Source organism: Ictidomys tridecemlineatus, chromosome 5, assembly GCF_052094955.1.
Source record: "Ictidomys tridecemlineatus isolate mIctTri1 chromosome 5, mIctTri1.hap1, whole genome shotgun sequence".
NCBI lineage: Eukaryota > Metazoa > Chordata > Mammalia > Rodentia > Sciuridae > Ictidomys > Ictidomys tridecemlineatus.
Window position 1 is genome coordinate 111,233,921 of NC_135481.1, and position 12,252 is coordinate 111,246,172.

Below are 12,252 nucleotides of genomic sequence, written 5' to 3' on the forward strand. Positions count from 1 at the left end.
ATGTCTGTTACTGATTAAATGTCAAGAAGAAAAATAAAGCATAGAAAAAAGGATGGTGTGGCTAGACAAGACGCCTGTGAGGGTCCTGGATTGTCCCACGCCCCTGGCCTCTCTCCCCTCAGCTAGCTAGCTGCCAGTCAGGGAGTATCTTCAGGGTCTGCTCCATCACCTCCTCAAGATCACCAAATCTATTCAATTTCATTAAAAAATGGACTCTTGGAAGTGATACCTCCCTCCCCATCACTGCACCCTCCTAGGATGTGCTGCCACATCAGATACTACGATCTGACTCCTCTCTGGGGCTGTCACCATCTATTCCCAGCACCTCAAGAATGCCTGGCACCAAAGAGGAGCTGGAAAGCAACCTCAGGACAAGTGGATGTCAAAAGCATCATCGGGAGCCATACGGCAGTGGGCAGCATCCTTGGACAGCACTACATGCTCCTGCAGGCTGTTACGCATGCCACTCCCAGCCAGAGCACGTCCGGGAGCAGGCCTGTGAGCACTGCCACCGAACAGATCTCACACTAGCACCACGGAGAGTCAATCTCCAGTTATATCAAGAAAACACTAAAGGTTATCTTGTTTTTAGATACTATATTATATAGGTAAGGAAAAAAAAAAAGTAGGACTGTCCCTTTCCCCTTTCCTGAAAGGCCTAGATCATTTGTGATTATTTTCCTGCTAACCTAAAAATTCCACAGGGCTCATTGCCCATCCCCATCCTAGTTCATACCACATAAATATTTGACAGACAAATAAGTGAATAAATAAGCAAACAAGTAAAGAATCTCTCTCTCCTCAAACCCCATTAAAATTGAAAATCACTATCCTACACCAGTTCATCTTTCAGGGAATTCTAGTTCTCAATGGTGGGTGAAGGAATTACAGCCTGCCTTCCTAGAGGCAGCAGACAGCTGGGCAAAACCACATGGGGAAGGGCCTAATGAGATGCAATGGCATTGCAGTTAGTTCACCCAGCTCCTCCGCACTGTGGAGCCTAAAGTACCTGCCCCATCTTGAAGTCAAAGACACACCAGCAGGGCTGCACCTATTTGGGCAAATGCTGACAGACCTTCCAGAGGCACAGGATTCTACTGTGCTGTTGAGTGCTGGCTCATGAAGTCCTGAAGCAGTGACCTGTCCCCCACAATTCATTACAGAGAACAGTGGTCTTGGAGTTTCATAATTAAAATAGATGAGGGTCCTCTTGTTTCCTGCCTTAATGATGGCTTGAAGGGGTGAGCCAGACCCAGTCCCATATAAGCAAAATGGATTTAGCTGTTTTTATGATATAAATGACTGTATCTAGACCTTCTTTTAAAAGTACTTATTTCCTAGTGTAAGCTATGCCTTCAAGCTGCACTACTCTGACTCCATATGAATGGGGAAGGGACTTGTTGGGCACACTGATTATGGTCTGAGTGGCAAGGGCAGTGGTCTGCAGTCCCAGCTCTGCAGCCACCCAGGTGTGTGAGCCTGAATAAACATCCAGACTCCGTGAAGGCAGTGATTGGGCCTGACCTACATGTGAGGGCCTCAGTAAATGTTCATGGGTTGGTTACTGCAGGTGACTTTTCTGGATCCCATCTATAAAGAGTAGTGGCTGAAACAAATGCTCTCTAAACAAAGGCCCCAGGGTTTTCAGAATCGGTACCCACTGTCAGGTCCACTATGATGAAAGGGGCCCCTGTAGGAAATGACTCACATGAAATGCTGAGAACAGTGAGCAAGAATAATGGAGTCTCATAAACCTGTGAATGCCTGAGTGACATGGGGCATCCCCAGGTGGCCCTGGCTCACAGGCAGCGGGAACGCCACAGAACCCCCCTTCTGCGGCCCCCTCCCACACATTCCGCCTCTCCTTCCATCTTTCACTCTCCCACCTGGTTCCTGTGGAGGTCAGAATGCAGCCTGTGGCCATGAAGCCATGTAAAATGGCCCAGGCTCCCCTGCTACGGGGACATGAGCCGGTGGCACTACACTCTTGCCAAATGCACCACTCTGTCCTTGGCCTTCCCACTCTCCACCCTCTTGAGCTAACGGCTCCTCCACACCTGAAGAATGGATTCTCTGTTTCTTAGCCTGGTGTTTAACCTGCTGTCCTTCCAGCATGAACTTCACCTTGGAAAAGAAAACCAGAGAGAAAGAGCACTTGGGGAGAGTGGCCACCACACACTGCTGTCACCCTTCCTGCAACCTGCTCTGCACTGTCCCCTAGCAGTTTCTGCCCCCACCACCTCCTCGGGTCACGGCATCTTGTGTTCTCTACATTAGTGTTCACACTGGGAGCCTCTCTGAGACATTCTGCACAGTGGCCGCATCCTCCTTCCTGCACACGCCCCACTTGGCTCTCTGCCTTCTCCCTTCGCCAGCGTCCACCTCCTGCAGGTCTCCAGGCAGCCCCCGATTTCTCTTCTGCTCTGTCCTCTGCCCCTCACAGAGCCCATCTGGTCCCCAGGCTTTACAGGTAATCAGTAGCTGAAACCTCTTCTTTCATGACTCAAGTTCAGCCCCACCCCCAGGCTCCCGTATCCTCCAGCTGACACTTCCACTTGGACTTGGCACAGGCATCTCAAACATAACCTGTCCAAAGGCAAATATCTGACTTTCACTTCCCAAATCTGATCCTCTCATTGTCCCCACCCATCCAACCGACTGCTCTAGATTAACCCGGGAGTCATCACTGGCCTCTCCCTTCCTATGACCTGCTGGCAGCACAGACTGACCACCAGCTGCTCCTCACACACACCTCAGGTCCACCCCCTCTACCCAGTCTCCACTACAGCTGCCACCTCGGAGGTGGGCATCTAGTGTCTTGCCATCAGTTATCACCTCCCCTTTGTACTAGTGCCTTGGGGATCTTTCTTTGGATAACTGTCATGCTCCAACTGTATGCTGCCATAGTAGACCTGGCTTTTCAGGGTCCGTATCTAAGTGCCCCTTCTAACTATGCTTCAGCTATTGGACTACCTTCCCACTCCTTTTTTTCTCCTCTTCCTCCTCTTCCTCCTCCTCCTCTTCCTCCTCCTTCTCCTCCTTCTTCTTTTTCCTGCTGTACTGGGAACCGACTCTAGGCCCTTATACATGCTAGGCAAATGATCTACCACTGAGCTGCCTCCTTGGCCCTTTTTATTTCACTTTGAGGCAGGGTCTTGCTAAGTTGCCCAGGTTGGTCTTGAATTTGTCATCTCCTGCCTCAGCGTCCTGAGGAACTGGGATCATAGCTGTGTGCCCCATGCTCAGCTTCCTTCCAGCTTATTGAACACATCAAGTTCTCTCCTGGTTCAGGACCTGGGCCCTCTCTGGTTCCTCTTCCTGGAATACTCCTCCCCTGCCTGAGTGGCCCCCACGTTCCTCAGTCTTAGTCTCATCCCAGTGTCGCCTGGCCTGGCCGTGTGATCTGAGCAAAAGTGCTCAGCCACTTGCTTTCACTGCACTGATTCACTTCTCAGCACTATGACCACTTATGATCACGCACCTGGGTTTACCTTGCCTCCCTAGACAAGCACCCGCCCTGTGCCTAGACTCTCATATTCACCAACAGGTGCTGGAACGGAGCACAGCACTTTGTACATAGCAGAACCCGATAAATAGTTACTGAACGAAGCCCAAATTCATCACAGGCCAGGTCCTGTGCTGAGAGGTTCGCATGAAACTCCCCAGATTTCTGTATAAATTCCCTCCAGGATACACAAAGGCCAAGTACAGTTAGGACTCCATCTTCCTCCCAGTCACTTAGAATGCCGACCCCCAACAGCCTCCCGAGTCTATCTGCATCTATACAATTTCAAGACCATTTCTCCAAATCCTTACTCCCTTTTCCAAATTATGTGGCCATTCCAGCACAGCAGCCTTCCTATTTGCTCCTGGGACCACCTGGATTTGCCCTGTCACAATATGAAACTGCTTGTTTTAATTCTTAATTCTCCATGATTCTTTATTCCATGAACTCCAGGGCAGGGACTCAGTCTTTCTTCCTCACCACTCTATCCTGACTACCTAAAATAGGGCCTGGCCTGGAGTGGCACACAATTAACCCTCACTGAATGGAAGAGCAAGAGGCCGTGCTGAATGCCTGGACGGTAAGGGGGGGGGTGGCTGGAACCTCAGCTCATTTAGAGTCGTTGGTGCTCTTTCACTGCTGAATATTTTAAAGAACCATAATACGACCTTTAAAGTTACTAATGCTCATGTCTCACCCCTTTTCTTCTCCTACCACCTCCCGCAGGGCAAAGCCCATTTCTTTTTCATCTCTGTCTCTCTTGAAGTCTGTCATGTTCAACAACTGCTGTGTATTAACTGCTCACCTTCTCTGCAATGGACTCAGAATGTCAAAAGTCATGTGCGGCTTAGAAGTGGGTACTTCTTCCTGCTGCAAGAGGGAGATGGCCTGGAGCCAGATTGTAAAGCATGAGTGCCTGAGACACCAATGCATGGAGCCCTGAGCTGCGCTTCCTGGCCACACCTCCCCGTGATGTCTCCCACAATCACACAGACTCTGGAGCCTGTCTGCAGCCACTGCAGTCCCTGAGGTGATAAACCCCAGAGGCACCCCTCCTCAGCAGCCTGTGGGACACAGCAGGGCCTTGCAGCCCATTTTTCTGCCAAGGGTAGGCTACACTGAGCAGGGTAAATGGTGACAAAGTTTTATAAGATTATTTGGGAAGGTTAAAAACTTTTGGCAGCCAATGCACAGAGGTGATTCGTGGTCTCTGTTTGACCTTAAGAACAGAATCCAAAGCCTTTCCACATACTCTGTCCCCTGTCCTGGCCATAAGCCCCTCGGGGAACCTGCAATAGCTCCTGCCTGACTTGCTACTTTCTCTGAGTCAGAACTCAGTGCTGCACCCTAGCAACCAATGGCCACATCTCCTCCTGGCTTCAATTTATCCCTACCAGCCCTGATCAAAACCCATCCAGAGCCGGGGACATGCACTGTTCTGCTCACTCAGAACATAAGCCACTTTACTTGAGATGTCCTTCACTACCCTTTGTTTACAAAGGATGGTTAGCTAGTCCTAAGATAAATGCAGCAAATGAGTGGCACCCCAAATCCAAGCCTCCCCCGCAAGTCAAGTGGGGAGTCACACTTTTCTTGTCCCTAGAAGGCTGAAGAGAATGGGAATGAGGCCAACTCCCAGCCACTGGTGAGTTACCACTGAAGACCCCCGTCCTGCCACAGTTGGACCATTAGGCCATCAGCAACCAGGCGTTAACCAAGCTGACACCAGCAGGCACTGTGGATAGCGCCCCTCCTCCAAGCCCTGGCAGCATGAGGCCCAGCAATCAAGTGCACAATGCCTGCTCCTGTGACCTTCTATTTCAGCTGGACTTTGGCGTTACTCTGGTCCCACTTTTAGCCAGGGAACTGGTAGGGCACCATCAGTACTGGAATTCACAGTTTGCTGACTGTCATCTGCCCCTGGTTTACCACATGGCCCGTGAGCCTTTACTTTCTTGCTCCTTCCCACAGCTCCTATGGTAGGTGGCATTAGCCCCAATTCACAGATAAAGAAACTGAGGTCCCACAAGTAAACAGGCTGTTCCAAGTCCAGGTCTAGCCTGAGCCCCTTTTGCCCCTCATACAAAAGTGTGCTGGGGTGAGGAAATTCTGAGAACCCGGAGGCAGAGTCCTGGCCTGGGGCCAGAGCTCCCTGGTTCTACCCTCTGCAGAGACTCGACAAGATTCTTTTCACCCTTAACAGGCTTTTGCTGCCACCCAGAGGGATAAGAGAAACAGATGTGAAATAGAGGTGGGTGCATTCCAAATTGGACCATACCAGTGTCTCTTGGGGCCAGAGATGGAGCATGGTACAGGCCCAGATGGCAGCCATGGAGGAGGAGAGGGAGGGAAAGGAAAGAAGAGAGGGAGAAGGAGGAAGTAGGGGCACAATGGGGGAACAGGGGAGGAAGAGAATAACAAAGAAACTTCTGTGTGCTACCAGAAAAGCCTGAGCAGAAACTGCCCTAGCAAAGGCTGCTGCAGGGCCAGACCTGGGGGTCAAGTGCTCCTCACCAGCCCCCATCAAGGCTCAGTGGTAAAAGGACTGAGGCCAGAAACCTGGAACCCAGGGTACTGTGTGCCCTGCAGCAAATCACATGCCTGATTTGGACTCCTGTGAAATCGTGGAGATGCAAGGTGGCAGTGGAGAGGGAAGAGAGAACTGGAGCAGCAGTGAGGATGGAGAGAAGGCACCTGCAGACCTAACAGTGCCCCTAAGGGCAAAGGCGCTGGAGGGCCAGGAACTTCCTGGCATGGGGTTTTTAGGAGGATGCTCAAGGTCACCAGTTTGGTGGTCACTCCTAGAAAAGATGGGAGAGTTAGAAGAGTAAGATTCATTCCATAACCCAGAGACTTTGGGAATGGTAACCCCAAAGCTGAGCATATATTCAATTATATCACTAAAGAAATAAGATGTAGTTTTCCTATTTCCACCTCTTACCGCCAAACTCTTCTATCCTGTATTTTCCTACACTGACAGTCCATCCTGTCCACCATCCTTCCAGACACATAGAGGAAAAGTCCAGAAAAACAAAAATGGAGTGAGATACAAGGAGCAAATATATCAGAAAATAGAACTGTGGGAAGCCCGGGGGCTGAGGGACAGCAGCTCCCTCCATTCTCCTGTGGCATCCACTGACCAATGACCCACCATGTGGCTCTTGCACCCTGAATAACCCACTGGTAAGAGGCATCTGATGGCCCCTTGGCATGTCCAAACCCTCCCACTGGTCTCTTCTGTTCACATTTCATGGTCTCAACACTGGCCCCCACCTCCACCTACCAAGAGTAATCTCCCACTACTGCCACCAACCCCAGCCTCTAGAACCCTGCAGCTGGCAGGGATCTTTTAGAGTACTTGGTTCTTGGAACACAGTGACAAGAGCAAGAGGATAAGAAAAGACTTACAAGGGGAACAGACCCTGACAGCTGCATCAATGAACTTGAGCAAAGTTAAATAAGATGAGAAATCAGTCAGGAAGCAATCCCCAGCATGTAACCTGTCCTCTAGTGCAAACCTCTCATGATTATATTGTAGTTGGATTTCTGGGGGCAGCCAACCTTTCAGGGACTGAGGTCAGAGCCCAACAGTCCTGCTTCTTCCTCTCCAAGGAACAGGCTTCAAAGATAAAAAATAACTTATCTGGACCAAACTGATCAATCTCACAGAAAGCATTTTCAGTAGAAGGTATTGGTTCAGCTTCACTGAGAGCCCACAGGGGACTGATTCCTGTGGGTTTCCGTATCAATACATCCACACAGGTTGGAGGGGAGCAAGGGTTGGGGGTTCCTCTGTGACAACCACCATTTTTTGTAAAATGGGAGATGAAACAGATCATTAGAATGATATTCCATGTTCCCTCCCTTCCCGGTCTCTTTACAACAGACAACAGCATCTTAGTCTAGAGGGCATGCGCCATTACTCAGAGATCTCAGGCAGCAGCAGATGAGATCAAACCTGAAAGCCATCAAGCCACTGCAAACCTTGGGGTGTTGATCCTGACCTTTTGTGGTCCTTGCTGAGCTGAACCCGTGGCCTTTGAAGAAAAGCAGGCCTTTCCTCCCAGACAGTTAAATAGGATTTGGAAAACAGGCATTTATTCTCAACAGATGCAAATGGATGATCGCAGCGCTGGCTGCCAGGCAGATGGAATCCAACTGCTGTGAGCTACACCCCAAGGTTTGAAGCTCTAAAAATGAAGAGAGAGCAGCTCTGCTGTTCATTTTTCCAGAAGCTGGGACTTGTGTCCCCTCTGCCAATTAAAGCACTACTGGACTACTGCTCCTAGAGGAAGGGGTCCAGCCCCCAGGGGCCTCCCATGCAAAGCTGGAGGAGCTGCAGAGGAACAGATACCTACTGTTGGTCTCCATGCACATCTATCCTGCAGCACAATGTCAAAAAACAAGGGACAACTGAAGAGATGTGGAACAGAATCAGCACGTTTCTCACAACAGCAACACACCAGGAAAACAGACATGAATGCATTAGAGAGACCCCTCCCACACATGCTCCTCAACCCATTCCAAAAGTAGCTCAAGTAGAATGGAGAACGTGAGTTCTTACAGACACACCCACCTGCACAAACCCTGCCTAGGATGTGGCAAATACGATCCTCTGAGCTCATCAGTCATTGAAAGGGGATGCTTCTGTGTGCCTGGGTTTCCAGTTTGTTAAGTTTTTCCTTGACAACATGGGGAGGCCTGTGCAGTGCCTCTCGCAGGGAGGAAGGGCACCAAAACTTGGCCCCATGAGACCCACCCACCTGGGCTTGGTTTCCCAACCTGTGGCTCAGTCAATAAATGCCCTCCTTCTTCTCTTACCCCTCCTTCAAATTTCATGGGAAAGCAAGAGCGCCAGGTGGAGAGGAGACAACAAGAAGAGCCAGAGCTTGTTCTTTTTAAAAAATATTCCAATTGTAGTTCATATTTAAAATTACTTCATTATAGTAACTAAACTGAAGATAGCAGTAAAAGTCTATTTTCCTTCTTTAGGATGTGGATTGAAAAAATGAAGAACGCTTACCCATTTTTGAAATAGAGGACATGGGCTCTCTGAAGTCCTGTTTCTAGGAAAAAACCTAGTTCTTGATCGTGGGGAGCAGGGCCGGGCTTAGGACTTCTGTTTTGGATATTAGTAAGTATTACCTAGAAGGGGAGAAAATGGGAAACTAATCAGATGCACATCCACACCTGCGTCCTACACACCCCGGTCCAGTGCGCAGCTCGGCTTACAAACCCAACCTCCTTCCCTGGGATCAGCATAGGGGTGCGGTGCAAAAGTGCAAGCATCAGGAGAGCAGAGAATGGCTTCCACGGGATAGGGAGCAGCTGGCAACCCAGTGGCCCTCACAGCCCTCCTGGCACTGAGAGCTGAGGCAGGAGGGGCACTGCTGAGTAGACAGTGCTGGGAAAAGCATTAGAGATGGAACACTGCTGAATGCCAGCATGCTAACCGATGGCTGAGTGACACGGACGCAGGTCCCAGCAAAGGGCACAAAGTTATCATCCACCAATGGCTAAGGTCACCACGCAGCTCTAGCACTGCATGAGCCCAAGGAGCTCCAGCAAACAGTCTAATAAAGCATTTCTCAAAGAAAAACCTACTTGTGGCCATATAAAAACCACATAAGGGTTCTGTAAACATACTGCCTGCATTTGCTGGGAGTCAGCAGGACTTTAAAAGACCCAGTTGTTAGCCAGACCCCAAATATGAAAGAGGTCTTAAAATTATTCTCCAAATGGAGCTGAAGCAATTTGCTGGTTCTCTAACCTGCAAGCTTTGGAGAAAGAAAAGTAGAAGGCAACAGTGGATGCGGCACTGAGGAGTAAATCCAGGTGGTCTACCCTTGCAACCACACCACATTGCAACATCTCATCAAAGGCCCTACTCCTTCGGCCTTGGTGCTTGACTCAGCACTGCTCACCCGTGTTCCTCCCCTGTAGGACTCACATCTCCACTCCACTGCAGGGTTCTCCTCCATACATGCGCACAGTGTTGGAGATGGACAGGGCATCATCTTTTCCTTTCTCTCTTAAGAACCTCTTGAAGTGACCTCTACCATGCCTAAGAGCTTCAAAAATCAGCAGTATGCTGCCAAGCCCCAAATTTAACCTCTAGTCCAGATCTCTCTGCATTTCAAACTCAGATAGTAGCTGACTATATCACTTGGAAATCCAACACTGAAACTTTCAAAATGAAAATAATTTTGTAAAAAAAGAGATCATGTTATATATACACCAGCTCTAAATTTAACATTACATTTAATTTAGTTAAATTTGAGAGAAGAAACTGAAGTGTAACCATAATCATTCAACTTCAGAAAAATGTTTTTATTCCTGTAGTTAATTAAAAGTCTCTCTACAGTTAAAAATATATATTCTGTTTATTATGTGTATGTATATGTACACACACACAGAGTAGAACACTATTTTTACCTACATGTTTCAACTTTATACAGTGTCTATCTGCACATGATACTGATGGAGAAATTAATACATTCATATTTTCTACTTTGCCTTTTCCTGTAGTCCTACATTTTTATCACATTACCAGTTTTATATTTCAGCCTCCCATATTGGTTATATTACTATTTTTATATTGCCATTAAAATATGCATGCCATAAATATGTGGGGGTGTTGTTTTTCTTTTCAAAGAATACTAATTGGGGGGTATTTTTTTGTTTGTTTGTTTTTTTGCAGTTTTGAGACTAAATCAGGATCTTGCTTGTGCCCAGCAAGCACTGTACCCACTGAGCCTCCCCAAGTCCTGTGCACTGTCTTGATAACTGGGGTAGTTAAAGGCCAGGAAGTAGGAGTCATCCTTCTGTTTCAAGACTATTTGGGCTGTTCTGGGTCACTTGAATTTCCATTCAAATTTTTGAACGAGCTTGTCAGTTTTTGCAAAAGGGCAACTCACATTTTCAGAGGGATTGGGTTGAATTTGTAGATCAATTTGGACAGTGCAACTATTTTAATAAATAAGATATTTCAATGCATGCACATTTACCTAGGTCTTCCTTAATTTCTTTAAACAATGTCTTTTACTTTTTAGTGTATATTTTAATATGTTAAATTTATTCCCATGAATTTTATCATTTTGATGCCATTAAAAGTGGAATTGTTTTCTTAATTATCTTTTTGGATTGTTCATTGCTAGTGCACAGAAACACGTGATTTTGATATTTGATGCTGAATCCTAACCTTGCTAAACTTGCTGATTAGTTCTAGTAGCTTTTTTTTTGTGTGTGTGTGGGGGGGGGTCTTTGGATTTTCTATATACAAAATCATGTCATCTTCCTTTCCAGTCAGGATGCCCTTTATTATTTTTTTCTTGCCTAACAGCACTGTTTAGAATGCCTATTTCAATATTTAGCAGAAGTGACTAGCAGAAATCCTATCCTGTACATGGAAAGCAACCAGTCTTTTACCATTAAATACATTATTAGATGTGGGCTTTTTTTTTTTTTTAATAAATGCCCCATATTAGGTTGAGTAAGTTCCCTCCTATTTCTAGTTTGTTGATTATTTTTTGTTTTTAAATCATGAAAGGGTTTTAGATTTTATCAAATGCTTTCTCTGGATCTGTCAAGTTGATCATGTGATTTCTTTCTTTACATATTGATGTGCTGAATCACATTAATTATTTCCTAAATCTCTCTGGGTTATGATATATAATCTTTTTACAGATGCTCCTATATTTAATTCCAATAAACACATACTAAGTTGAAAACATCATAGGTTGGAAATGCATTTTATACAACTGACCTGATGAACATCATGACACAGCCTGGTCGACTGTAAAGATGCTCAGAGCACAGAAGAACCAACAGCTGGGCAAACTCATGTAACATAAGCCTATTTTATGATAAAATGTTGATGACTCATGCAATTCATTGAATGCTTGCGTCAGAAACAGTATGCTGTGCAGAGTTGTACATCGAGATCAGAACACCACTCACCACAGCTGCCCCGCGTGGGGGGAAAGTATCAGGCTGCTTATTATTAGTTCAGGAAAAGAAATTCAAAATTCAATATTCAATAAATTCAAAATTCAATATTCAATGAGCATGTATTGCTTTCCTACCACTATAATGTTGAAAGTCTAAATGTTATAGTTGACACCATTTGTGTACATCACATGATTCAATTTCCTTGTGTTTTGCTGAAAGACAGTGGAATGAGATGGACACCATTACCCTAAGTACATGAATGGAGACATGAATGGTGTGAATATACTTTGTATATAACCAGAAAAAATAAATACACAACAAAGAAAGTTTTTGCATCTATATTCAGAGATACTGGTTTCATAAAATGAGTTAGGAAGTGTTTTCTTCTTATGTTCTCGAAATCTGTGTGGTATTGGTATCACTTCTTCCTTAAACACTAGTGGAATTCATCAATGGAGCCAAGAAGGCCTATAGTTATCTTTATGGGGAGGTTTTTAGCTACAAATTCAATTTTTACAATGAATAGAGGGATTTTTAGGGCTATCTATTCCTGCTTGGGTGAGCTTTGGTAGTTTGAATCATTCAGGGAATTTGCTTATTTATTGGCATAACACTATTCCTAATTTTCCCCTACAGCCTTTTGATGTCTGTAACAATCTATATAAGTGTCTCATAACTTTGGGCATTAGTAATTTGTGTTTTCTTTCTTTTATTCTTATTCAGTCTTGTTAGAGATTTATCAGTTTTATTGATCTTTTCAGAAGACCAGTTTGGTCTTTTGAAAGACTAATTTTGCT

At 46.2% G+C, this 12,252-nt stretch overlaps 1 protein-coding gene across 8 annotated transcripts in view; it reads right to left on the reverse strand.

The window, feature by feature from the left end:
- The window catches only part of Ttc7b (tetratricopeptide repeat domain 7B), a 228,913-nt gene that overhangs the window by 149,000 nt on the left and 67,661 nt on the right, over positions 1-12,252 (reverse strand). For 5 of the 8 annotated variants that reach the window (XM_078050709.1, XM_078050713.1, XM_078050708.1 and 2 more), the window contains 2 exons: positions 8,529-8,650; positions 7,864-7,887 (listed from right to left, as the gene is read on the reverse strand). In XM_078050709.1, the coding sequence (XP_077906835.1) occupies positions 7,864-7,887; positions 8,529-8,650 (146 nt within the window). The remainder of the gene's footprint in view (positions 1-7,863; positions 7,888-8,528; positions 8,651-12,252) is intronic. The other 3 variants (XM_078050715.1, XM_078050710.1, XM_078050712.1) reach the window with 1 other exon arrangement.